The sequence below is a fragment of the Pseudonaja textilis genome, chromosome 18, assembly GCF_049901715.1.
Source record: "Pseudonaja textilis isolate UNSWEBS1 chromosome 18, rPseTex1.2, whole genome shotgun sequence".
In the NCBI taxonomy this organism is placed as follows: Eukaryota; Metazoa; Chordata; class Lepidosauria; order Squamata; family Elapidae; genus Pseudonaja; species Pseudonaja textilis.
In genome coordinates, this window is record NC_142007.1 from 2,115,418 (window position 1) to 2,142,897 (window position 27,480).

The 27,480-nt window shown below is 48.4% G+C and overlaps 1 protein-coding gene and 2 long non-coding RNA genes across 8 annotated transcripts in view; 2 read left to right on the forward strand and 1 right to left on the reverse strand.

The window, feature by feature from the left end:
- The window catches only part of PRDM16 (PR/SET domain 16), a 233,027-nt gene extending 220,481 nt beyond the window's left edge, over nucleotides 1–12,546 (reverse strand). For all 3 annotated transcript variants that reach the window (XM_087915002.1, XM_087915003.1, XM_087915000.1), the window contains exon 1: nucleotides 12,345–12,546. In XM_087915002.1, the coding sequence (XP_087771128.1) occupies nucleotides 12,345–12,381 (37 nt within the window). In that variant the 5' untranslated portion in view covers nucleotides 12,382–12,546. The remainder of the gene's footprint in view (nucleotides 1–12,344) is intronic.
- A 390-nt stretch (nucleotides 12,547–12,936) lies between these two features.
- Nucleotides 12,937–14,219, forward strand: LOC148124451 (uncharacterized). Its single transcript, XR_015739796.1, has 3 exons — nucleotides 12,937–12,980; nucleotides 13,237–13,304; nucleotides 14,182–14,219. It is a non-coding gene; the product is annotated as an uncharacterized LOC148124451 (long non-coding RNA).
- Nucleotides 14,220–15,548: 1,329 nt separating this feature from the next.
- On the forward strand, nucleotides 15,549–26,740 carry LOC148124452 (uncharacterized). Of its 4 annotated transcripts, none has more exons than XR_015739795.1 (4): nucleotides 15,549–15,775; nucleotides 16,014–16,170; nucleotides 17,776–17,924; nucleotides 26,512–26,740. It is a non-coding gene; the product is annotated as an uncharacterized LOC148124452 (long non-coding RNA). The 4 variants fall into 4 exon arrangements; XR_015739793.1 differs by lacking the exon at nucleotides 26,512–26,740 and adding an exon at nucleotides 24,061–24,910; XR_015739794.1 differs by lacking the exon at nucleotides 26,512–26,740 and adding an exon at nucleotides 23,064–23,246.
- Nucleotides 26,741–27,480: the final 740 nt, after the last annotated feature.

The following is a 27,480-nucleotide window of genomic DNA, read 5'->3' on the forward strand; positions in this document are numbered from 1 at the left end:
GCTCCATCCAGGAGGCCAGCTCCAACGTTCTGGTATTGGCACTCACGCGATCATCTGGAGCTCAAGTCCTGGAATACGGCTTGAAGTCCCACTCTATAAAGCCTTAGTAAGGCCACACTTAGACTCCTGCATCCGGTTTTGGTCACCACATTTTAAAAAAAGAGGTTGAGACTCTAGAAAAAGTGCAGAGAAGAGCAACCAGGATGATGAGGGGACTGGAGGCTAAAACATACGAAGAACGGTTGCAGGAACTGGGCCTGGCTGGTCTAGGGAAGAAGAGAAGGACCAGGGGAGGCAGGAGAACAGTGCTCCAATATCTGAGGGGCTGCCCCAGAGAGGAGGAGGAAGGGGGTCAAGCTATTTTCCAAAGCCCCCGAAGGCCAGACAAGGAAGAACGGATGGAAACTGAACAAGGAGAGATTCGACCTGGAAATAAGGAGAAACTTTCTGACAATGAAAGCAACCAAACCCCTGGAAGAGAAGTTGCCTTTGGAAGTTGTGGGAGCTTCATCCCTTGAGACTTTCAAGAACAGATTGGACTGCCATTGGTCAGAAAGGATGCTTGGGCAGGGGGTTGGACTAGATGACCTACAAGGTCCCTTCCAACTCTGTTAATATCTATTAAACAGTCCGATATTGGGAAGAGCCACACTTGTCAGAGCCGTCTCAGGTTCATCCTCTAAACCAGGGGGGTGTCTCCAAATTTGGCAGCTTTGAAGACTTGTGGTCTTCATCTCCCAGAATCCCTCAGCCAGCTGTGCTGCCTGGGGAATTCTGGGAGTTGAAGTCCACGCATCTTAATGTCGCCACGGTTTGCACACGCCGACGTGTTTCCTTCCGCTTCGTCGCTCCGGCTTCACGACAGAAGGAGAAAAGTGGGAGCACTTTTGCCCCCACCCCTTGTTCAAAGCAGCGATTCCCTCTGAGGTTCGGTGGGATCCATCCGGGCCTCCGTCAAATGTTTCCTCCCCGGATCCCCCTTGGAAAGATCCCCAGATGACGATCGATCGACGCAGCTTTCCAAGCAATGGAGGCCTCAGGCTCGAGAAAAACCACTCAGGACCTCCTTGTCTTAGAGATAAGCCGGAAGGAAAGCAAGCTAGCTTCTAACCCTGACAGCCTCGGAGTGTATTTGCTGCCTGCAAAAGAAATCACCAAACAACCCCCGAGGGTGGAGCCAACAGCGAAGAGTGGGCGAGGCTAACCCTAGCCACACCTTTTTTTCTCTTTTATTCCCACCTCACTTAGCAGGCTGATCCAGGAAGGGTAGGGTTTTAAGAAGAGATCGGACAAGCATTTGTCTGAAATGGTCTAGAATGTCCTGCTGGAGCAGGGGGTTGGCCTAGAAGACCTCTAAGGGTCCCTTCCAGCTCTATTCTGTAACTAACTAAGGTAACAAAAAAAAAAAACCAGGTATGTGTGAAGTCGGTGAAAAAGGGGCACAATACACTGCCTTCAAAATACTTACATATAAATAAATAAATAAATAAATAAATAAACTCGGCTTAAGAAAGAAAAAAGGGCACAATTTTTTTGCGCCTGCCTTCTTAGATCCCTGAGCCGTAACATTTCCCCACCAAGGACTTTCTGCACGTGCCCAGGAGCTCTCTTGGCTTCCCACAACCCACATTGCAAGAACTCTCCCGGCCTCGGTGTAAGAGAGGAGTCAAACATCTTTTTTATTTTCTTTTTAATTCTCCATCTGGCTGCCCCCGCGGGATCAAGCTGCCAAGATCTAGGTTTCTGGGTGGTTCCCTCACCCAGGGAGCAAAAAAGAAAGAAAAAAGAGAGAGAGAGAGAGAGATGCATCTACATTTCCGAGGCCTCCGTGTATAGAGAGAAAGGCCAGGGGGAAGGAGAAAAGGAGAGAGAGAGAGAGAGAGAGAGAGAGGAAGGAAGAGAAAGGAGAGATGAGGAACAGCCGAAGCCCAAGGGGGACAAAGAACTCTTTATGCCTTAAGTAAGGTGACCTCATTGGCATTTTCAGAAAAGGAAAGGGGTGGCGGGGAGGAAAAACCCTTGGAAATACATGCCCCAAAGACTTTATAACCTGAGGAGCCGTTGCAACCCTGCCCTTTGCTTTCTCGGAGGAGGGCCGGAGGCTATTCTCATCGGGGCGAGACAATTATGATTTCATAATTCAAAGCATTGCAAACCTCTGGTGTGGGTCTCCCACCCACCCGATCCCCTCCTGCGCTTCCCCCTCCGCCACCATTCACCAGCTTGTGAATTTGACCAGGACTGTAAAATGGAGCCCGACGCGACTTTGGGCCTGTTTTGAGTTTTTGTGGTCCCCCCCCAAAAAGAAAAAAAGAAAAAAGGAGAAAGGAGGCACGAGGACGGCAAAGGGGAAGAAAAAAAAAAGAGAGAGAGACTTTTTGGTACAGTCTGGGATTCCACCTCCTGCTTACTGAAAGAATGTAGGAAGTAGCAAACTGACAGGGTTTCTGGGCATGTGGGGAAGATCTTTTAAAAGGTAAACAAAGGAAGAATCCATATATATGGACGCAGAGAAGAATTAGAAACCATAACATGGCATAACAGAGGGAGACACTCAGGATCAAGGGAGGTGCTAATATTACTCTATAAGGCCTTAGTAAGGCCACACCTAGAGTCCTGCATCCAGTTTTGGTCACCCTACTATTAAAAAAAGAGGTTGAGACTCTAGAAAGAGGGCAGAGAAGAGCAACCTGGATGAGGAGGGGACTGGAGGCTCAAACATACGATGGACGGTTGCAGGAACTGGGCCTGGCTGGTCTAGGGAAGAGAAGGACCAGGGGAGACAGGAGAGCATCTTCCAATATTTGAGGGGCTGCCACAGAGAGGATGAGGAAGGGATCAAGCTATTTTCTAAAGCACCTTTGAAGGCCAGACAAAGAACAATGGGTGGAAACTGAACCAGGAGAGATTCAACCTGGAAATAAGGAGAAACTTTCTGACAATGAAAACAATCAACCCCACGGAAGAGAAGTTGCCTTTGGAAGCTGGGGCAGCTTTATCCCTGGAGGCTTTCAAGGAGAGGCTGGACGGCCCTCTGTCAGAAATGGTGTAGGGTCTCCTGCTTTGGGTGGGAGGGTTGGACTAGATGACCTCCAAGGTCCCTTCCAACTCTGTTAAGGGGCAGAACTACACCGACATTCCCCTGTTATAAATATTATTCGTAGGGATCCAGACCAGGGACTGATCCTTGTCACTGGCACGCTGAAAACTAGCAGCTCAGGAAGTCCAAGGGGAAGATAAATATCCAAGTTCATTTCCTTAAATACTGTATATTGAATACCTTGTAGGATGGCCGAGATCTCAACACTACATCTTGTTAAGAAGAAAGGGAGGAAAAGAGGGAAGTTACAACGGCACTGGGGGCGGAGTGGGGGACCGTTTTTTTTCACAACTCACGACCATTGCAGCATATTCCCCAGGGTCACGCGATCCAAATTAAGGCTGGCTCGTACTTATGACGGTCGCAGTGTCCCTGGGGTTACGCGATCCCCGTTTTGAGACCTTCTGACGAGCCAAGATTCGCTTCACGACCGCGTGACTGCCGGGATTCGCTTAACGGCGGGGGCAAGAAAGATCGTAAAACGGGACAACGTTCACTTCACTCTCTCGCTCAGCCACAGGAACGTTGAGCTCAATTGTGGCTGTAAGACGAGGATTAACTGTATCAACAGGAAAGGAAACAGCACTTAAGAACGACACCCTTGAGTAGCCATGAACTCTTCAAAAAAGATATAACAAAATATTGCTAAGCAAATTCAATACCCAAACAACACGATGTTTATTAAGCGCTAAAGGAATTGCAATTAATCAAAAATTAATAAAATTGATTAGGAAGAAAGAAAAGATATCCAGGTGCCGGGATACCACTACAGCTACAAAAGTCAGGCTCCTGGCAAACCATGGTTACCCCCGTGACCCTCTGTGGAAGTGAACATTGGGTTTTCCAGGAGCAGGGGAGGAAGACTAGGGCACATATTTGAGGGGGGGTGGGTTGAAGAGGATGGGTCTTGAGAATGCCCCCGAGAGCCCAGGAAACAAAGAATGGGATTATACAGTTAACTCTGTCCGGAGTTGCCCTGGGTTGCTCCTGGGTGCAAAATCACCAGCTCTAAATTACCACCTTTTGAACGCATTTATGCAAATAAGCCAGGCTCGCTTGAACATTTTAATTTAATCGGTTCAGATCTAGGCATTGCTTAATTCCAAACTGACACAATAGGTGCAATAAAATTAGAGAGAAAATACAATACGGTAAGAATAGAATAGAATAGAATAGAATAGAATAGAATAGAACAGAATATAGAACAGAATATAGAACAGAATATAGAATAGAATAGAATAGAATAGAATAGAATAGAATAGAATAGAATAGAATAAGAATAGAGTAGAATAGGAAAGAATAAGAATAAGAATAGAATTAGAAAGAATAGAATAGAACAGAAAATAGAATAGAACAGAATATAGAATAGAATAGAATAGAATAGAATAGAATAGAATGAGAATAGAATAGAATAGAATAGGAACAGAATAGAATAAGAATAGAATAGAATAAGAATAGAATAGAATAGAATAGAATAGAATAGAATAGAACAGAACAGAACAGAACAGAATAGAATAGAAATCAGAAGGTGATCTACGAACAAGCCAGAAAGAAAAGTTAGCTCATAAACTCATTAGTTTATCTAGATTTATGGTTTAGGAAGTTGCACTACAGGTAGTCCTTGACTTACAACGCTTCACTGGGGGACCAAAGTTACCACAGCAGGGAAAAAAGGGACCTTTGACCGTTTTCCACACCCTCGTTGCTGCTTTCTCACGGTCACCTGAACAAAATTCGGCCACGTGGCAACCAGCTCGTGTTTATGACGGTTACAGCGTCTTGGTGTGTGTGTGTGTGTGTGTGTGTGTATGTGTGACGTGATTCCTCTTTTGCTACCTTCTGACAAGCAAAGTCAACAGGGGAAGCCGGATTCAACTTAACGACCGGATGACTAACTTAACAGCTGCAGTGATTCACTTAAAGGCACAAAAGGAGGCAAAAATAAATTTAAGAAGCCTCTTGCTTTAGCAATGGAAATGCCAGTCTCTGGTTTGTTAGATTTGAGAGTAATTGCCTTTTCTATTAAAATTAGGCCATCAGTCACCTCAAGTACAGTTATTTGGACCCTGTGACTATCATTAAGTGTTGTACCTTATGATTCTTGAATGTATCTTTTCTTTTTTATGTGCACTGAGAGCATATGCACTGAAGACAAATTCTTTGTGTTTGTCTAATCACCCTTTGCCAATGAAAGAATTCCTTCCTTCCTTCCTTCCTTCCTCCCTCCCTCCCTCCCTCCCTCCCTCCCTTCCTTCCTCCCTTCCTTCATCTCCGCGGCTCCCAAATGCTGCTGTCCTAATTGTCTGAATGGGAGACCACTTGGAAATCACACCGTTGGGGAAGGCTATTTTCCCCCCCCACCTTGTTTCCCAGGTATGAACTCAGTTACAGGAGCAGGTTGGGGAGGGGGGGGGAATCTCCGGTCGGTAGGGATCCCAAACAGCTGGATGGCCCCTCATCGGTCAATCAATCGCACAAATGAGTAATTTCAGGCTTGTATTTTGGGGCGTTTAGCTCAGGGACTAAATTTTTGGCAACCGCAGCCCTGGAGGAAATCTTTTTAACAGAGTCCAGATAACAGGGCATCAGAGTTGGAAGGGACCTGGTAGGTCATCTAGTCCAACCTCACCACCCGGCCCCAAGCGGGGGACCCCACACCACCTCCGACAAACGGCAGTCCAATCTCTTCTTGAAAGTCCCAAGTGTTTTGAAAAAAGAAAAAAGAGAGAGAGAAAAAAAGGGGCTCCTTGGGGTCTTTGGAGGCAGCCTGTCTCCGAAATAAGAGGCGGGGGAATCTGGTTTTCTAACGGGAGGGGGCAATGTTGACGGAAGCAGCTCTTCCGTTCACTCAGAACCCCCCCCCCCTCCTCTTTCTATCCTTTTCCCCACAAGAAATGGTGGGAGAAACTAAGCTCATGGCTACTTTTCAAGAAACTGTCTCCATCTGCTCAGGTTGAGTCAGCATCCTCGATGAGGACTGGAGACTTGAACTGACGGGTGGGGGGAGTGGCAGCTCATACCTCCTAGTAGCAGGCAAGCAAAGACAGGCTGCACACACACACACACACACACACACGCACGCACCCCAAACCAACTAACTACTAGGGTTTACTAAGGAAGCGCGATCACAGAAGGCTGTTAGCAAACGGCTCCCGTCAACGGGGGTGGGAAATTAGAAACGCTTTCCTCCCCAGATCGCCCGTGGGGTGGTTTCCCGCCTCCCCTTTTCTTGGGGGGGGGAGGTGGGGGGCACGAACCCGGCGCAGTCGGTGGGAAAGCGGAGTCTTGCTTCTTTCTCTCTTTTGCCGGACCAGGTCGAGTCCGGGCCTGGAATGATTGGGAGATAGAAGGGAGGCCGCTGGGAGATTACAGAGAATCAGAGTTGGAAGGGACCTTGTAGGTCATCTAGTCCAACCCCCTGCCCAAGCAGGAGACCCTACACCATACGCCTCCGTGGGCGTCCACTGGAGCCGAGCTCACGCAGAGCAGAGGGGAGCTGGTCAAAAAAGAGAACGGGGTCGATTCGGAAGTACGGTTGAACGAAGGTTGAACTTTGCATCTGTGCACTTTATTCTTTTTATTCTCTCCCTCCTTCCCTCCCTCGATATATGTCTCTGGGACTCTAAGTCAAGTCTCCAGAAAATGTATATAAAGTTCAGGCCCGTGCACACCTCTTTATTTTTTCTTTTCCATCTAGGCTGCTGCATTTGGCGAGGGAGGGAGGAAGAACGGAGGGAGGGAGGGAGAAAAATAAGGGAAGGAGGAAACAGAGAGGTCGATCAATAGATATTAAAATAATCCAGACACCGGTGGAGGAAAAACAAAACTGGGTCAGCTGTTTTTCTGAGGTGGGGAAGGAAGGAAGGAAGGAAGGAAGGGAGGGAGGGAGGGAGGGAGGGAGGAAGGGAAGGAAGGAAGGAAGGAAGGAAGGAAGGAAGGAAGGAAGGAAGGAAGGAAGGAAAGAAAGAAACCAGGCAGGCTTTAATAAAGTCCGTGCAAAGGCCACCAAATCCACCGCAACTTTTTGGCCTGTCCCCAAACCTTTCAGAGGAGCCAAGCGAAAATAAATCACAGAGCAGTAGGGCTCTGCTCATGGTGACCACCAGGAATGAACAGGAGGGTGGGGGAATGCGGAGGGTGTTCAGATTAGTTCCGTTCTTGACCACTCCAAATTTTCTCAGATCCCTTTAGAAAAAAAACAAAACCACTATCAAATCTACACTTCTTCCCCCCCACCCCACTTTCCTCCCTCTCCGGATCAAGGCCAGAACGGCCGCATTCGAGGAAAAAGGCCGGAGGCTCAAGATCAGAAAAGCCGCCCCTTCCGACGACCCCGCGCTCAAAACCACCTTCGGCCCCGCCGCGTTGGCTTCTTTCTCAGCTCGAGACGTCCCGTCCTTCGCTCTCTCTCTCTCTTTTTTTTTTTAAATTGGGGTGGGGGGAGGAAAGCCTTTCTTAAGTGAGCTGGGGGAGAGCGCAAGAACCCCCCCCGCTTTAAAAAAAAAAAAAACCAAGCCACTTTGAAACGCGGGTTATCAGTTCGCGGGAAGGCGAAGCCAGCGGAGTTTCGCACGGGACGTCAGCATTTCGCGAACTCGGGCAAGGAAAGGGGGGGATCGTTCGTATTAATAAAATCGTGCTGGACGTCGAGGAAAGGAGGGGGCCGGCTCTCCATTCTGCCCCTTTCCCGCCTTTGCCCCGTTTTTTAATGTCGAGACCACAGCCCGGCTTTCCCTCCGCAGCCAAGTGGATATACGCCGACACGCAACCATTATGAATTTTAATAATAATTAAATGAAGCTATAAGCGCGCCTGGACGAACCAAAGAGGGTGTTCTTTATATATATATATATATGTATATATGTGTGTGTGTGTGTGTGTGTGTGTGTGTGTGTGTACATACATATATATATATATATATATATATATATATATATATATATATATATATATATATATATACACATTATATATATATATATATATATATATATATATATATATATATATATATACACACACACACACACATATACATATATATATATATACACATACATATACATATATATATATATATATATATATATATATATATATATATATACACACACATACATACACACACACACACACACATATATATATATTTATATATACATACATACATATATATATATATATATACATACATACATATATATATATATAAAACCTTTAGCCTCTCTCTATATAGAGAGACACACACACACATATAGGGTCAAACCGAATTAGGTTTGGGAGGGGATCCGAAACTTGCGACTTCCCCCAGGCATTTAAGGACACCGATTTCAGGCCCGCTTTTGAAGGTTCCGCCTTGAAGCGTCGACTCGCCCACCGGTGGGACTCGATTCCTCCGTTTCTCCCCTTCTTCTCCACCCGCCCCTCCCCCGTGGAGGAGGTCCTTGACACCCGGAAACCTGGACTACCGTGTTGTTGGTTTTGTTTTTTAAATCCTTAAAAGGGTTTTCAAAAGACCCTTTTCCATCTCGGCTGCTGGGTTGTTGTTGTTGTTTGTTGTTGTTTTCTCGTCCTTTTTTTTTTGTCCAGGCCTTCTGAAAAGGTCCGGTCTGGGGTCCCTCTCAAAGCCAGACCCTTCCAGGTTGGATCAAGCGGGGAGCCGGCGAGGGCCGAGAAAAAGAGCCCCCACGGCCCCCCCGCACACACACACACACACCTCCCCGCCTGACTTGGAGACCTTTGGCCTCTTATGAAGGTGGGGGGTGGGAGGAAATACGTGTTCCAGACTCGCACACAGTACAGTAACATACAGTAAGATTGTCACAGGCAGCCTTTTTTAAAATAGGCCTCCAAAATTGGTGGAGTGGGGGAGAATAGGAAGGAAGGAAGGAAGGAAAGCAAAGATCCCAATTTTATAAAAGGTTTTGAGGTTCATTTCACTACAGAATTCCCCTCCCTCTCCCCGAAATTGACAAATCCGAACTAGGCGCCTTTGGGTGCTAGACTCCCCCCCCCTCTTTTTTTTTCTTCTGCCTGGCCAAATCTCTGCTTGCAGGTAAGGGGGGGGACTTCGGAAAGGTGAGGAGCACCTGCCTAAATCCTTAATCAATCAATCTTTTTCTTTTTTTAGAACGAGGGAAGTTTTGTGGGGGGATTTCAATGCCTCCACGGAAGGGGGGGAAAAATTAGGGAACCACGGCTGGGGAAAACCCCCCCCCCCAAAAAACAGCTTGAAACGCGAATCGCCAGAGCCGCTCTTCTCGGCCGGTTTAGTTCCGTTCCTCGTGAAACGAGAGTCACTTGAGAGTTTATTTCTGTCGGCGGGCGTTGTGCAATCCACGCGCAGTGGGGTCCGAGGAACCTGTTCGCCTTGGAGCGCCCAGCAGTGGCTGCTGGAGAGGAAGAGGCGAAAATGGTGAGAGTTTTTTTGTGGGGTTGGGGGTTTTATGTTTGGGGCCCTGTGGAAACTGTCGGGACAAACAGGCGAAGGTAGGTAGGAGGTGGGGAGGAAGGAAGGAAGATGAAAGGAGGAAGAAGGAAAAATGAAAGGGGAAGGAGGGAGGGAGGAAGGAAGGAAGGGGAAGGGAAGAAAAATAGAAGGAGGGAGGAAGAAGGAAAAATGAAAGGGGTAGGAGGGAGGGAGGAAGGGGAAGGGAAGAAAACTAGAAGGAGGGAGGGAGGAAGAAGGAAAAATGAAAGAGGGAGGGAGGAAAAATGAAAGGGAAAGGAGGAGGGAGGGAGGAAGAAAGGTCAAAAGGGAAGGAGTGAGAGAGGGAGGGAGGGAGTGATGGAAGAAGAGGGGAGGAGAGAAAGAATTAAACGAGGGAAGGAAGGAAGAATGCATGATAACTTTTGCCCATTCCTTGAGTGAATGGCGAAAGGGAGTCTAATCTTTTAAACTTGGACGTTCCCGCAGAAACGAACCCACCTTCATTCTTTCCCCCCACCCGGATTACATTCAGGTCTGCCAAGCTGCTGCTTCCCTCGTTCCCAGCGGGAGAACCGTGTCACGGGCAAGCGGGAAAGGCGAAGGGGAGCCTCGGCCTGGGGAGGAGGACGGGGCCGAAGGCTTGCCATTATCTTGACCTTGAACAAGAACCGTAGAAACGGCGGCCACTAAGGCGCGGGAAAGCGGTCAACAGGCAACCAGCGCCCACAAAAAGAGACCCACACTTGACGGGGGAAACGTCGCCCCTTTCCTATCTTAAGGGAAGGGCCCCCCTTCCCTTATTGGATGCAATTCAATAAATTAATTAAATTCAACCTCGGCAGAACGATCGGCTCCACTTCCAGCCAGAGCGGGGAATTAAAAACGAAGCCTTCTGCAAAAGGCAGCCGAAGGGAGAAGTTTGTTGCAGGCCATAGAAGTCGTGGGTCGGGAGGGGTTGTGGGGGCAGGAACCGCCGCTGGGGCGAGACCTCTAATTTTCCCCGTGGCCAAAACCGCCCTGAGTGGGAAGGGATCCCACTAAAACCAAACCAAGCGCCCGCCGCATTCAAAAGGGCCGAAGCGCCGCCGCCGCCGCCGCTTCCCTGCCGTTCGATTTCCGAGCAACTTAAAACCCGTTTTTTTTTATTTCCCCTCCTCCTGCTTCGAAATCTTCGCGTTTCGATTTATTTCCTCCCGGACAGCCATAACCCGGCGTCCCATAAAAACTCAAAAAGGCCAAAAGAAAGAAAAAAAAGAAAGAAAGGAAAAGAAAAAAGCTCAACGACCGCGGGAGCATTTTTTTAAAATAAATAAGAAAATAAAAAGTCACATTTCAAGCAGGCGACTCTCGCACCCCACCACCGTCCCCAAGTCCGCTCAGTCTGCGAGCTCGGGCGCCAGAAACTTTCGAGCCAAGAAAGCGAGCGGGCAGTTTCTTCGGGAACGGAGCGGAGCCCTCGGTTCTGTGCCCAGAAAGGCTGGCTTGCCGGGGGATGGGGGGTCGGGGGTCCGGGGGGGGATGTGAGGAAGAATTAGGGGAGGGAATAAACCGTCGCTGACAGTTGGAAGACTCCGAAATCTTAGCAACCCCGCTCTTCTGCGTTGCCCAACTTTCTTTCTTTTTTGAAAAATAATAATAATTACCGGTTTGCATTTCATAAGCCGCCGATTCCTCTCCCCCAGCTACGGATACCGATATGTGTGTGTGTGTATATATATCTATATCTATATATATCGGTATACAAACACTCCCTGCTATGAGAGATTTTCCTTCCTCTTTCACCGTTTCAATTTTCTCCCACCACCCCCCCGCTCCAAAAAAATATGAATGAACTTGGGACGAAGAACATCCAAAGTTGCCAAGAGGTCCAGAAGAATCCGAGGCGAATTAAAAAGAAGGAGGAAGAGGAAGGAAAAAAAATCCCCGTTCATTTGCTCGGCGCCCCCATTCGCCCCCGCCGCCGCGCAGCTATGAACCCCGAGTGAATGAGAGCCCCCTCCCGCCCTCTTTGCGTATTTCCAGCCTGCGACACCCCCCCCCGCCCGCCTTGAGAGGCCTGTAAAAGCTTTCTTTCTTCCCCCCACCCCGAAAAAATAAAAATAAAAACACACTCAATTCCTCCCCCACCTCTTTCTCTCCGCCAACTTCCAGCAGCAACCAGCTCGCGCTTGCTGCCAGCCGCGAATCTCTAGCGCCCACTATTCAAAGAGCCGGGAATTAAATGTTACCAAAAAAAAAAAAAACTTTTGCATTAAACACACACACACACAGACGCACACACGCACAAGAACTTGGAAAGAACTCGGAGAAAGGGAGAGGAGGAGGAGGAGGAGTTGCGAAGGTTCAAGTTTTGCTTAACTTTCCCCCCTTCTCTCTCTTCGCCTCACCCCCCCCCCCGGCCGCTTCACCCCGCCCCGCCTCGCTTGGGCCATTCCTGGGGGAGCCCGGCGCGGCGCAAAAAGGGGGCGACCCCCGCCGAATCCCGGGGATGCCGAGCGGCCGAAGCGAAACGAAACTTCCGTGGGGAGCCCCAGCTCGGCTCCAGATGCGCGGCGGCCCGGGAAAGCGACCTCGAAGCGGCGCAGCTCGCTCGCACTTTCTGCCCTGTTTCCCGCAGCGGCCGGGGGAGAGAAATCACGCAGCCCACCCACCCACCCACGCTCCCCGGAAAGCCCCCTTCCTCCTCCTCTTCTTCTTCCTCCTCCTCCTCCTCCTCCTCTTCTTCTGCCCGTCTCTCTCTTTCTCTTCTTCTCCCCCCCACCCCACCTCCGCTCGCCCCCGCGGGTGGGGGGGAGGGGGAGAAAGGAGACCTACTTTTTGGCAGTTTCCTGGCCCGCGCCTTGGATCGCATCTTGCCGGCGCGCTGGATCCTTCCTTGAACCCGCAGCTGCTCTGCGGCGCGATCATCCTCTCCCCAACATTGTCAGTTTGGACACCTTCGCACATGCGCAGAGGAGCATTCAATCTGACACCCGCTCCGGGGCCAAAAAGGGAAGGGGGAAGGAAGGAGAAGAAGAAGAAGAAGAAGAAGAAGGAAGCGAAAAAGAGAGAGAGGGAGGGAGAGAGAGAGAGAGAGAGAGAAAACAAGGGGGGAGGAAGAAAAAAAAAACACACACCAAGCCAGCACCATCCGCACTAATTCTTCCCGGGTTGGTTCATCAAAGCTGGAAAAGAGAGAGAGAGAGAGAGAAAGAGAGGGAGGGAGGGAGAGAGGGAGGGGTGGATTTCCCCCCCCTCTCCCCTCGCCCGTCCTCCTATCCTCTTCCTCCTGGTCGCTGATCCCCCCCACCCCACCCCCGTTTTTTTCTTCCCCCGGATCTGCCCCTTTAAGAAAAACCTCCACCCCCCCCCCCCCCCAGCCTTCTCTCGCTCCTCTCTAACCCTTTCTAGCCCTCTCGCCCGGGGACGGACGGACTTTGCAAAAGAAGCGGCGGAAACGTCTCGGCGGAGGTGACTTTAAAATGAAATATAATTTATTATAGAGGTATAGATATGTATACTCGGCGTATTCATTCAGCTAAACGGTTGCAAACTGGGGGGCGGGGGGGGGGACGGAGGCTCGGAATTGGAGAATGCAAATTATATAACATCGTTATTTAGAGACCCTCGCGATTCGCTCGCCTCTTCCCTAGGCTGGACCGGATCCCCTGCGCGCCTACTCGCGAGTAAAGCTCTCTCTCTCTCTCTCTCTCCCCCCCCCCCCAAGTCGGCATGACTGGCCCCCGACCCCCCCTTGGCAAGGCGGGACCGCCGACCCGGATCTGCCCACTAAAAGTAAGCGCTTGGGATTGTTGTAGATGATGTTTATTAGAGTTTATCTTTTCTGTTTGTTGCTTTTGCTTTCGGGGAGGGGGGGTGAGGGGGGGGACTTGCCTCGGCGGGCGAGTGGGGGGGCCCAAATGGGGCTTCCCCTCCACCCCCCGGCGTTTTTAGGATGGGGGGGAGGCGAGGATAGACGTAAAACCGCGCCGGCGCCACCTTTGGGTGCCAACTTTGGGTGCCTTTGAAGAGGGGTGGGTGGGCTTGTGGGAACCCCCCGCATCTCAGCTGACCCCCTCCAATGCTGGAAGGCCTAAGTGTGACGGCGTCGGGGTGGGTGAGTGGGTGCTTCCCCCCCTTAATAAAATGAATGCTGGATAGGAAAAGCTTTTAATTCCTTCCTGCTCCCCCCCATTTAAAAAAAAAACCCACCCTCCTCCGGGTTTGCTTGTGGGGGGGGGGAGACGTGGAGGGGGGGGACTCCCGGCTCGAAGAACCGAACCGAACCGCTCTCGCTCCTTTTTCCTGAACGGATTGCAGAGAAGGGGTCGCCCGATAGCATCCCACCTTAGAGGCGGAGGAAAGGTAGCGTTTTGCGCGAACGAGCCTTTGCCGGGAGTCGAACTGTAAAACGCTGTAAAAGGCGTCTTTCGGGGGTCCCGGGGGGGTGGGGGGAGATCCAAGAGGAAGGGGAAGTCCCCCCCTCACTCTTCCGTGTTTTAGGAGCTCACCTGTGCGCGGCTTATTGGGTTTATTTTCACTTTCCTTCGTTTTGCCTGCCCTTTTGGCAATTATTATTATTATTATTATTATTATTATTATTATTATTATTATTATTATTATTATTATTATTATTATTATTATTATTATTATTTCATTCCTCTTTGGTTAGCAGGTTGAGGAAAATGGCTTGAGCAGAAACCTAGCTGGTAAGTATCGGTTTCAGATCGGGCCGTTTGGATGAAATGATCCTTTCTTTCTTCGGCTTTTTCTAAAGCAATTTTAGCTACTCTTTCCCAGAAGAAGAAAGCCCAGCCGCTTGCAAAATAAAATAAAACAATAAAATAAAACAAATCGAAGGAAGGGGGTCCCTACATTTGTGAGGGACTTCTACGGGGAGACCCCAAGATATGGAGAGAAGGCAAAAATCCGGCAGGAGAAAAAAAGAGATGGGCGGTTATTATGAATTATTGTTCCCTAATTAATGGCCTTCTTTGGAGAATTCAAGTGGCGTGAAACGAGGTGGATGGGGAGAATCGGAAGCTTTGTGCGGGGGGGATTAAAGAGGGGGCGTGGGACCCACAAGAAAAACCCTTCTCGGATGCTTTCAATAAACACAACCAGATATTTATTTTTTACAAAAAGCGAGCGAAGGCAGGACGGGTGTGTGGAGGGCATTCCCACTCCAACAATAATAGGGGCCTGAAAAGCGGGTAAAAAGGAAAAGGGGGAAAGAAGAAGGGAGGTTTAATTTTTTAAAAAAGGTGAGATCTTTGCTAATAAAATAAATAAATAACCATAAAAATAATGAGTTTTTTTTTTCTCCTCTCGAAGGACTTTTCCTTCTGCGGTGGCTTCAGATGCGGTCGTCTACCTCGTGCGTGTGTTTTAGGGGCAGACAATTATCGGTAGGCCTATTTATGTCTCTGTGTGTGTGTGTGTGTGTGTGTGTGTGTGTCCCATATGTAAACACTTGAGGACTGGAGAGGTTTTGGGGGGTAGACAGACGTTCCTCTCTGGGTTTCTATTATACGCCCTTTTAAAGTTTGACTTTCAACGCGGGCCCTCAGTCACCAACCCCTAACTGCACAGATTTAATTACAATTGGAAATGGGGGGGAGGGGGGAGGAGGGGGTCTCTCGCTTGAAACGGCCAGCCTTTCTTTTTTAAAAAAAAAAAACCTTCAAGGTTTTCCTTTCCGCACCCCGAGAGTCTGTTTCCACGCGTTTTCCCTAAAGCTCGGCCTTAAAAAGGAGAAAAGCTGTAAAGGCAAAACCACTCAACGCTGCTAACCGGAGGTTTTTAATCTGCCCTTTATAAAAGAGACTGTCGGTTCTGAATTAAACACACACACACACACACACACCCAAAAAAAGAAGAACAAGGTGCTGAGGGGGTAAGGAGGAAAAATCTCATCTTCCTCGCAGGCCCAACTGCCCCATTTGTTTCCCTTAGAAGGTGCCGATTTGGATTCCCAACCTAATTTTATTTTTATTTATTCAAATCCAACCTAATTTTATTTTTATTTATTCAGGGCGAGGCGGGCGGAAAAGAAAGGGGTTGGAAACAAAACGCCTCGGACACGGAAGGCGGCGAATTGGGGAAGGAAAGAAAGGTCGCTTTTCTTCGAGAACTGCATAGCTCGGCCCAAGGGCGAATGAGGACGCACGCCGCTGTGGTTTTCGCCGAGGCCGGATTCGGAACACGCATTGGCCCGGGTCAACGACAACCTTGAAAAGATGCGTTCTCACGATTTGCTAAATCTGGTGGGGTTTAATTTCAGTTTAGATAGGCGGAGGGGTTGGGCAGGGTGGGGGCGTGCGATGGGCACCTGACCCGTTTCTTTTGCTTTTACGCTTCGGTGAAGTTTTTTTTAAAAAAAATATATGGATTGACGCGGGTTAAAAGCTCAAGAAGTCGTGTGGACGCAGCTACTTAATCTAATTTCTCTTCTCCTCTTATTTAATGTGGGTTTCCTTTTCCCCCCTCCGCTCTGTTTCCTAGGAACAAAATCCGACGAAGGCGAACCGTGTTTTTTTTAACCCGAGCCCCTCTGATCGTTGGAACTGCGGTAGCTTCCTTCGGAGTTAACCTGGGGAAAGGGCCTAAAGGCGACTGCGATTTACTTGCGAGTAAGAGCAGTTGGGCATCTTCACTTAAGGTAGAATGAATTCTCGTCAGAACTTGGGAGCTTGTTCGTTTGTGCTCGGCGATGGTCGGATTCCCACGACACGCTTGCTCAGGGCTAAAGTGAGGCCGGGCCATTTGTGGGGGCAAACCCCTGTCCCCGTTTCCAGGCCTCGTGTGAGCCGGGCGGATGGAGAGAAGCCAGGCGTCCTCGGGTCTTATGAATCCCAGGCCGGGTGGAAAGGTGGCTTCGTGTGAATTCACCAACCCAGAAGGACGGCCTTTCCCCAACGAGCTTTGCCGCCCTTGTGGCCCGAAGTCCCGCGTCCGAAGGCGGACCAAGATCCAAACGAAGGCTGCGACTGTGGGAGGCGTGAAGAGGGCTGAAGGATTGCGAGAGGGAGGGAGGGAGGGAGGGAGGGAGGGAGGGAGGAGGGAGAGAGAGAGAGAGAGAGAGAGAGAGAGAGAGAAGCTTTGCAAAGCTAAAACGACAGACAACCTCATTCACACGACCCGTCCGCCAGAGAGACCTCAACTCAACCTTTTCGCTCTCCAGCAAGGCTAAAATGGCTATTGGCCTCGCTTGGGGTTCAGAGTGTCGTGAGAACGCAAAGGTGAAGCGGCTCTCTAAGTTTCGGGTGGCCCATTTGAAAGGAGAGGGGGGGGAAGAGAGAAATAGCTGGTTTTTTAAGTGCCCTAACCTAATCTCTCTCCTTCTCCTTCCAAAATTACATATGTGATTACTATTGATCTATTTTAATTGTTTCTGAAACCAAACAATTATTGCCAATAGCAGTAGCATCACTGTTAATAAGAGCTCAGAATTATTCAAAGCGTTTGCCTCTTATGCGCTGCATTCTCAGGACAAGCTGAACCAGGGTGAACCTGTTGCCGTGATTAACCCGTTGTGGGAATGCCCCCCTGACACGCAAGTCTGATTTCTAGCCAAGATGGCACCCAGCTTTAGGAGGGTGGGAATTGTCTGGAGGGGCCGCAGTTAAAACAGGCCTTTCCCCAAGTGGGGCCTGGATGGCAGAGGGGAATATGGCCAATTCGGTGGGCAGGTGGCGCAGCCAGACACACAATTACAGGTAAGTGGTCCTTGCGGTGGCTGGCCTAGGCCTACCTCACAGGGTTGCCATAATAAGAGAGAGAAAGCAAACAGGACTGAGGAATCTCTGGTCAGCTTGTTAACCTGCTAGTCCCAAACCCAACGTTGGCTTGGAGGTTACAACCAGGACTGAGTGTCTGTGGAGATTCTCCGCCCTCCAGGTCATTGTTGTCCCAAAGGTGCCTTTTTTGTGTGTGTTCTTTCCCAAGAGGCAACTGGACCTTCTGGTTTTTCCTTGAAGACGTTTCACTTTTTGTCCAAGAAGCTTCTTCAGTTCTCACTTCAGTTCTTCTTCAGAGCTGATGAAGCTTCTTGGAGGAGAAGCGAAATGTCTTGAAGGAAAAACCAGAAAGTCTTGTAGGGGGAAAAGCATCTTTGGGACAAGAAGAACTGAGCACCACCTACCTTTGATGAGTTGGACCTCTGGGTTTGGGGGCTTTAGTGGCTCTCTCTCTCCCCCTCCCACACTCCCCCTTCCCCTGTCCTTAAGTTTCTTTTCCTCTCTCTCTCAACTCCACCCTTGACCAGGCAAAACTTAACCCCTGGAGTTCAGAGGCCCACGACAGATGTGTGAGGGAGAAGCAACACCTGGCTGCGTTCGCATGATATGCCAGCCCAGCTCACGCTAGCTGATTGGTTTTTAGGCCTGGGTTCGAATGCAAATCCTGGAAACCGGGGTGAGTAAATCTTGGCTGAAGAGAGCCAGACCTGGGTGGCCCTCAAGTGGGTGGCAAAAAAAAAAAAGGTATTGGATCATTTGAGGTTCAGGAGGGAAGTTCTGTGAAGAAGGCCATCCCACTAAGTCGTGAAAGGGGTGTGCTTGGTTAACCCGGGTGTAGAGTTGCACATGTGAACCCATCAGTGGCATAAGGGTGACACACACACACACACACACAGATAGACAGAGAAATGGAGAGACAAAGAGAGGGAGGGAAATGGGGAGAGAGGGAGACAGAGAGACAGAGAAAGAAAGAATAAGACACAGTGGGAGAGGGAGAGAGAAACCAGAGGGGTGGGGAGAGAGAGAGGGAGGGAGAATGAGAGAGAGAGAGAGAGAGAGAGAGAGAGAGAGAGAGAGAGAGAGAGAGAGAATGAGACACATAGAGAGAGGGCAGGAGAGAGATATGGGCCAAACAATCCAGGGACTTTAAAAATATATTTTAAAATGGAGCAAAATGTTCCACTAACAGCCACCACTATTTTAACTATGGTTTAATCAATAAACCACCATTGTCTGCATTCCATCTCACTCTAAGTCACAAAGCTGGCTTTCAAAAGCCATAGTTGAACCGATTCACACATTCCATGAAGCCCAAACTGCCACAAACTTGGGCATAACATGCTGTGTGAACTTGACCCCCCTCCCCCCCCATAAAACCCTTGTAGGTCAAAATCAGACAACTCACCCACATAAAGGAGAACTCATCCCTCCGCCCAGTCTTTTCACTAAAGGAGACCCTTCATAATATATATATATACATCAGGCCTTTTCTGCTGGGTAAATGGAAAGACCAAATTGCCAATTTCTGCTATTCCCTTTTCTTCCTTCTTTGCAAAGGAATTATTATTTGAATTAGTATCTGGCGAGGGAAATCAGAAAGTGCATTGTTAACGGGAGAATATAACTCTCTGTTGTTGTTTTTTTTTAAAAAAACATGTTCCTTTAGTGTGAATGAAAAAAAAATCTAATTTATCACTAAAGGACGGCAAATTTTCTGTAAATTTCTACTACCTTGGGTGCCCAAAAAGAAACACCAACAGGAAGAGAGAAAGCTCTTATAAGAGAAGGTGTTTTTTTTGTTATTTCGTAGAAATGGTGGTGGTTGTTTGTTTGCCTGTGTGTGTGTGTGTGTGTGTGTGAGAGAGAGAGAGAGAGAGATTATTTTTCTATTCTAGATTAGATGAAGCTTTTGTTATTGCTCCCCCAGGGCAAAATTCTCAGGTTTTCAAAAGTGACCCATGTTACTGTCAAATTCACTCCAGCAGAACCAAGCCTAAAAGGTTTTAACCCAGAAATAAGCCTAACCCAGTGATATTTTAAGAAGGACTTATATTTGCTCGCAACACAATATTTCTGTCTATCTATCCACCCACCCATCTGTCCATCCATCCATCTATCCATCTAATATCCTCTCTCAGATTATATATATATATATATATATATATATATATATCCCCTCTCTCTCCCGCTCTCTCCCCCCCCCAATTGTGGAAAATTTATATAGCCTCCCACTCATTCACAGCGACTCCAGGCGGCTTACACAAAATAAAAAACACAATGCAGAAGAAATAAAAAGCAATATAAAATAATAATAAGCCCCACCCCCTCAACACACATTCAAAACCAGCCACTTCATGGGCTCCATCCCACTCTGGGGGGTCTCTAGACCTTTCTGGCATAACCTCCAAAACCGTAATATTGTTTGGGTACTGATGGGTACGTATCCTAGGAATCTCAGAGTCTCCTATCCTCCACGCGGGTTTAAGGGCATTATGGATCGCAGCTTTGCCTTGGCCTCTCTATATTGTGTCTAGCTGGCACACTTCAGCACGATGGGTCTTAACACACCCCCCTCCACACACACACACACACACACACACACACACACACACACAAGGGCAGCTTTGTGAGGTTGTTAAGATTTATGGAAGCCCAGCCTTGCTGTTTAAACTCCTGTTTGTTTTTTGAAAGAAAAGCACAACATTAAAAAGAGACACGGTGGAGCAAACACTCCGGGTCTGTTTTAGATTAGGCGCAGGAGCAATGCAGTTAAGACTGGGCAACTGAACGTGTGTTTGTGTGTGTGTGTGTGTGTGTGTGCAGGCACACGCAGAAGGATAACAAAAACACACAAAAAAGAGGGGCAACGCGATATTTCTCTCTCTCCTTCTCTTTCCTTCTCTTCTCTTTCCTCCTCTCTTCGTAGTCTTTACTATGAAGAAAATAGACCCAGATTACAACTCCCATAAGCCCCGATCGACATGGCCGAAGGTGAGGCACGATGCGTTCCAAAATAGCCTGGATAATATCCAAGGCGCTTGTATCGTTAAATTAAAACAAGTCATTTTTCTCGGTGTTGGCGGAGATGAAACAAGCTCCTTAATTTTTAATATTTGAACCATGGTTCGTTGGAGACGCCACAAGAGTCGCTGCCTTGCAGAAAACCACAAATCCTGGTTTCCAAACCACAGTGGCGGAGTTCAGGGAGCGGGGGTGGGGGCCAAGTTGGCAGACTTAACTCTGGTTTGATTCAATTAACGGCCTGGCTTTTCTCTGCCCTGCTAAGCGTCAAAAATTAACCAAGGTTCAAATCCCAGGAGCCCAGTTTAAACAAAGCGGGCGCAGGGATATACAGTTGCTAGATTTGTAATTACTGTACACCCTGATTAAATTAACCATGGCTTGTGGAATTCAGCCAATTCTCTGAAGAGGTAGGAAACCATTAACTGATCGACTAACTAGCTTGATTGCGGATTCTTTCGTCCTTTTTCTCAATGAACTTGGTGAGGGGAGTTGATCCGATTCACAAAAGCCACAACACACAACACACACACACACACACACACACACACACACACACACGTGGATTGTGGGGGGGGTGTGTCACGCTCACCAACCTTGCCACCTCTCTTAGAATTTGCACCTGAGCCTACCGCTACACAAACCAGGGGAATATTGCCTGTGTGTGAGCAGAAAATTGGGGGGGTTTGGCAATGAATGCTTGAACCGATTAGCTAAATAGGAGGTTGGAGTTCTGATATTCCCGGAGGGGGGGGTGTCTTCTCCAGCTTGAGCCCCCCTCCCCAAGAAAAAAACTGGTGTAAAAAGTAGTCTTTTCCAGGGAAATTGTATCACGGTTGTGGTTTTTTGTTTTTTATTTTAATTCCAACCATCCATTGTCTCTTCCTCCTTTACTGTTACTTTCCACCTTGGATGTTTTTATGCCAGCTACTGAGGACTAGAAGCAGGGCTCTTTGTATTTACAGAATCGCAGGAAATGCGGGAGGGAGAGGGTATTAGGTGTCTGTGTGAAGGGGGCCCGGTTAACCTAAACCCTTCAAATGTACAGGATGAATCCGGACTGAAAACCTGGGGAAAATCATAAGTGATCTCTGGCAGAAACAGAAAGCTCAAAGCGTTGATCTGCCCTTTTCTGATCGATATTCTTTCTGTGCTAAGGAGGGGGGGGGCAAGTAATTAATACCAATTTGCCCCGCGGGTCAAGAAGCGTTTACGGGACTTTTCGAGCCCCCCCAACGCTCTCTCTCTCCCCACCCCTCTCTCCCTCCCTCCCTCCCTCTCTCTCTGAGTCCAGATCAAAACAAAATCCGCCATGGATCTAAGCCCAACAGTGAAACTCTGGAGTAATTTTAAGGATGTTGGGGTGGGGGGGATGGATTCTGGAGGGAGGGGTGAAAAAAAATAAAACGACTAAATTTGGAGCCCCCTCTCCCTCTGCTGATAGAGCAGGCGGGTCCTCTTGCCAGGTGCTGCGCTGAAAATCCCAGGCGACTTGATTAAGGGGGGGGTCTTCCTCCCATAGTGAGGGTTCATCCGAACCCCCCCACAGATGAACCCCTTTTATTTTATTTTATTGCAGCTGTAAAAAAAAAAGCTGTTTTAGCGCCCTCCCCCTCCAAGGCGCAAGACGACCAGGTTTAACGCGGACAGGGGTGGGGCGCACGTCCTCAGGCCAGGCGGAGCCCCCCACCAATGAAGAAGCGGGGATCGTTGCGTTTCGTTGGCGTCGTGAGGATGGGGAGCCCCCCGTTTCCTTTGCTGGTTTTCTTGGAGGGCTCAAGCAAGGGGGGGAGCTGAGGAGTGGCGGTGGGGGGGTCGTAAACCAGCCACGGTCCCTGCCTTCCATCACTTGTAACAGAAACGCTTCCGGATTACTGCGACTCTTTTCTGATTATGGATTATGGTGGGTTAGTGCGCCTGTTTGATGAATGGGGGGGAAGAACCGGGAGGCCGTCCTCCCCTCCCTCTGAAAATCCCCTCCCCTGGGAAATTACAATTTTGTAAACCGGAGAGGAGACGCCCGGAGGGGGGGAGAGAAGGAGGGAGAGAGGGAAGGAGAGAGAGGGAGGGAGAAAAAGGACGGAGGGATGGATGGTTGGAATGGTTGAAGACAGAACGTCCTAGGGAAGGAAGGAAGGAAATGAATTGGAAATGAGGAAGAACAGATAGAGGGAGGGAGGGAGGGAGGGAGGAAGGAAGGAAGGGGGAAAAAAACAGAGGCAGATCAATAGATATTAAAACAGTCCAGCCACCGGTTGAGGAAAAGGAAAACTGGGGTTCCCTGTTTTTCTAAGGTGGTTGGGGACAAAAGAAAAGCTGCTTTAGCAAAGGACATTTTTCTCGCTGGGTTTCGGCTTAGTTTCCCTCCGGGGAAACAATACAAAGAAAAAAGAAAAGAAAAGAAAAGAAAAGAAAAGAAAAGAAAAGAAAAGAAAAGGGTATTCCAATCCCGGCTTTCCTTTTGCCTGCACGCGCCCCCACGAAAGGGCTGGTGCCCAATGTAGAATAATAATAATAATAATAATAATAATAATAATAATAATAATAATAATAATAATAATAATAATAATAATAATAATAGGAATGAGAGATGCTAGACTTCAGTCGGAACGGGAAGCTCCGGCCTGTAGTTGTTTCAATCACCTGAAGGAAAACGGGGAGAAGGGGGCGCGCATCTTAAAACGGCGGGCTGGGGCCCTTTCGGGGAAAAAAGTCGACCCTTTGGGGTAGAATAAAGCTTTAGGAGGGGGGGGGAGAAAATAACATATTTTTTTCTTCATCTTTTTTTTAAAAGGGCTGCCTCGATTCAGCCGGCAAATTGCCAGCCGGCGTTTAAAAGCGAAAGTCGAGAGCCGTAACGTCCCCCATTCAGCAGCGTAATTCTTCATTATTATTATTAATAATAATAATAGTAGCAATAGCACTTATATACCGCTTCGCGGTGGTTTATGCCGGGTATTAATTCATAGCAACTTTGGAGACGTTTTCCCGCAGGCGGGGACCAAACGGGAGGATTTTGGGGGGGAGAGTGTGGGGATACGGTATAAATCTGACCACGGGTTGGGAAAGGTTGGTTTTCGAAGGGAACCCCGACGACCCGGTCCCACCGCCGATAAAGGACTCGCTAAACCTCCCCCTCCCGCCCGGATAACGGGAATAAAAAAAGCGAGGGGAATTGGGGTGGCGTTAAATTTGGGCTGGAAAAACGCGACCAGAATTGGCACCCAGATTGGCTCGGAAGAAGTGGGGAACGGAGCGAGGGACGGGAAGGAAACAGGCATCGGGGTGTCACTCCGTTTCCACCGGGCCGTTGCAGTTTTAAAGGCCGAAACTGGGACGATGTAAAAGGCGGTCGCTTTATTAAACGCCCGTCCCTTGCGATGAAACCCGTTGCCCCCATCCCACCCCGCCCGGCTACAAAATTTCACCCACCGCCCCTCCCGGACCACCTTCCACCCACCCTGTGCCTTTCTTCCCAAGCGCGCAGATTAGGCGGTGTAATTGCGCTTTTCCTTAATTACTATTTTTGCCTCATCCGCGCTCGCTTCACCCAAACTGCCGCCAGCAATATTATGACAAGCCTTTCAGCCGGCGGCAGAAACGACTATAACTTAATCTAGGCCTCTTTTCGCTTGCCTTGGGTATTTTATTATTATTATTATTATTATTATTATTATTATTATTATTATTATTATTATTATTATTATTATTGTTATTATTATTATTATTATTATTATTATTATTATTATTATTATTATTATTTATTTTGCCCCTCTCTTCTGACGGCCAAGCAAACGACCGCCGTATCCCGGAGCCCTCGTTGGGGTGCAAAGGAGAAGAAACGGGAAGGCGCGATTCCAGAAAAGGGATTTTTAATCCGAATGCCTAGGAAACCGAAGCGTCTCGCCCGTGTTGAGATGGGTTTTAACTAATGTTGGACGGGAATCTAATTCAAACGCCAACAGCGAGGCGCTCTGGGTGCGCTTTGCTTAAGAAAGGGAGCGCGTCTGGTAAAACGAAGGGCCGGAATAGCTGTCTCGTTTTGCAATTAAATCTAATACATATTGTAGTAACCCTCAGCTATTCAGCTTGGGGAAAAGAGGAGCGGGGAATTTAAACAAGTGGGTTTTTAAAAGCGGGGGAGAAGAGGCGAGAAAAGCGGGGTGGTGGTGGTAGGGGTTTGAAAACGCGCGTGTACGCACACAAGACACACACACACACACACACACAAATACTCGGGATTTCGGGGGAGGGCGAGGAGAGGGGATCACCCCCGCCTGAGAAGGTCGACATTGGAAGAAGCGATCGATGGATCCGAAAGGCAGAGTGAAGTCGGGCGGCAAAAAAAAAAAAGAGAGGCGTTGAATCAAAGAAGGAAGGGGAAAGAGAAAGAAAGGATAGAGAAAGAAAAAGAGGAGTAAAAGAACAGAGGGAAGAAGAAAAGGCACGGGCAGAGGAAAAACTGTGAGTCAGGCAGGCACCCCAAATACCTACTAACTACCTTCTCCCCAAGAGATAAGTTATTAAAGCAAGGTGAGGCCTTTAAAAAAGAAAATCGGATTAACACCTGCCGCCGAGGACAGAGGGATTTCGTTCTGGGGCAGTCCGGCCCTTCCTCCCAAGCCGCCCCCTTCCCCCCCCCCCCGCCCCCCCACCCCCCACCCCCATCGCCCCCTTCTCCCGCCCTCTTCCGTTCTTTTCACCCCTGGATAATTATTAGCCATTAATTGGCTGGGGACCGTTTTCACCCGGGGATGGGGGAAGGAAAAAAAAAAGGTAGTCCAACATTTCCTCTTCCGGAAAGAGATTAAGAAAAGCCTGGGGCGCGTGGGGGGGCACGGGGGGGACACGAGGGGTGGGGGGAGAAAGAAAGGGAAAGCGGGGGTGCTAAAGAATAGCCACTTTCAGCAAAAGCAAATATTTCTTTTCTCTGTTTCCAAGGAAAGTGGCTATTTAATGCTGGTTCTGAGTTCTCCCTATGTGCCGGGCTTGCTTTCATGCCAATAGGATGCTGGCAGGGGAAAGAAAGAAGGAAGGGGAGGGAGGGAGGGAGGGAGAAGGAAGGAAGGAAAAGGGAGAAAGGAAAGAAGGATGGGAGAAAGGAAGGAAAAGAGAGAGAAGGGAAGGAAGGAGAAGGGAGGAAGGAAAGTAGGAAGGAAAAAGGGAGAAAGGAAGGGAAGGAAAGTGAAAGGGACGGAGCGAGGAAGGAAAAGGGAAAAAGGAAAGAAGGAGGGGAGAAAGGAAGGAAAAAAGAGAGAAGGAAGGAAGGAGAAGGGAGGAAGGAAAGAAGGAAGGAGAAAGGGAGAAAGGAAGGGGAAGGAAAGTGAAAGGGACGGAGGGAGGGAGGAAGGAAAAGGGAGAAAGGAAAGAGAAGGAAAGAAGGAAGGGGAAGGTAGGTGAAAAAGGAGGAAGGAAAGGAAGGAAGAAAAAGGGAGGGAGGGAGGAAAAAGGAGGAAGGAAAGGAAGGAAGGAAGAAAAAGGTAGGGAGGGAGGAAAAAGGAGGAAGGAAAGAAAGGAAGAAAAAGGGAGGGAGGAAGGACCTCACCATCAATGTTTGGCCATAAATAAGGAAATAAAGCATAAGCCACAATTAAGATCCAAGGAAAATACACTGTCGTTCTAATATATCTGAAACGGGTGAGTTAATACTATGGTGTACTGTGCAGACTATAGAACAGTAACTGAAAGATAAACGCAGAGGGAAGGAAGGAAGGAAGTGGAAAGAAGGGAAGGAACAAATCTTAGCCTTTGGGGAACAGGGCCGGACACCCCTCCTACAGAAGCCAGCCTCCTTCTCGCCACCTTTTGCATGGTGAAACTATCCTACTCAAAAGGGAGCGAGGAGAAGACCAAAAGAAGGCTGCTGTTAAAAAAAGCCAGCAGAAAACACGGGGAAGGGTTTTAAAATGCAAGTGGTTGTTTCCTTTATGATTCCGCTGCATGCAGGATTCCATGGAAGCGTGGCACCTGCTAAACGGTTTATTGGCTATCAATATGGGTGCCTGCCTTTGTGTTATTACAGCTTTGACTGTGTTTGAATGCTGTTGTTTTAATTATGCTGGTGGTTTGGCTTGGTGTTTTCTAATTGTATCTGCCACAGAGTAATAAGCATGACATGGGCAGCTGTAATAAATGGAATAAACATTTCGTTTGCTTCTATTTTCTATTTTCTGACTCAGAGAGAGAGGGGGGGGGGGGAGAGAGAGGGAGAACTTTTTATTTTGCTATCTTTTAACCGCCAGATTTCATCCATCAGTTCAAGAAATCTCTCCCATCCTCTATCCCATCCTCCTGTTTTTCAGAAAGAGAGAAGAGAGAAAAAAAAACCAACAATCCAGAACTATGTAATCTAAATTGGTTGACAGCACTACAGTGTAAGCTGGGTTTTTTTAATGGGTGGGTGGCGGACCTGTAGAATGGAATTCTTTCCTCAAAAACTGGAAACCTTTTACAAAAATAAAGGCTTTTTTTTTTTTTAAAGTTGTGTCATATGAAGTTTGTAGTGTTTGGGGTTTCTTGCAACTCTGATTGGCTTGGAAATACGGTTCCCGTACGACGCCTTATGGGACTAAGCCCCATTTAGTGATTCTCTGACCTGTGGTTGCGTTTGCGTCAAACTTTGCGCCAAGGTTACCGAACTTGGCTCGCTGTCAACCCTGAGTCAAGTGCTCTGATTGGCTGCAGGGCTCGCATGACAAACTGAGGTTCGAAAAAGACAACCATTGTGTTTGCCCTAAGCTGCAAGAGGAATAAGCACGGCTGCAGGTCGCACAACACACAACGCAGAGCCTGCATCCTGACAACAAAGCTAAAATCGCAAGTGCACTGAACATCCCTCAATAGGAATTGACTGAAACCTCAGTCAAGAGGAATCATCCTCCACTTCTACCAGACTCCAACCTGGACACATGAGTTACAATGCTGGGTTTGTAGGCATTATACTTATTATTATTTTTTCACTCTCTGCGAGCCAGAGGCCTTTGTGACCTTCCCTTTCTCTTTCATTTGCTCTGAGGTGAATACACTTGGTTCAGTTGAAAAGACAATAGAAACCTGAAAGGCGAGTTATTGTCACCTCCCATATCGACAACTGAAGGACACCACGCTTCATGAGAACATATTTGCTTTGTAGGGTCATTTTAGTGTCTTCCCCTTCTGTTTTCCAGCCCTCCTCCTCCTCCCTTTCTCCCCCTTCTCTGCTTCCTCCTTCC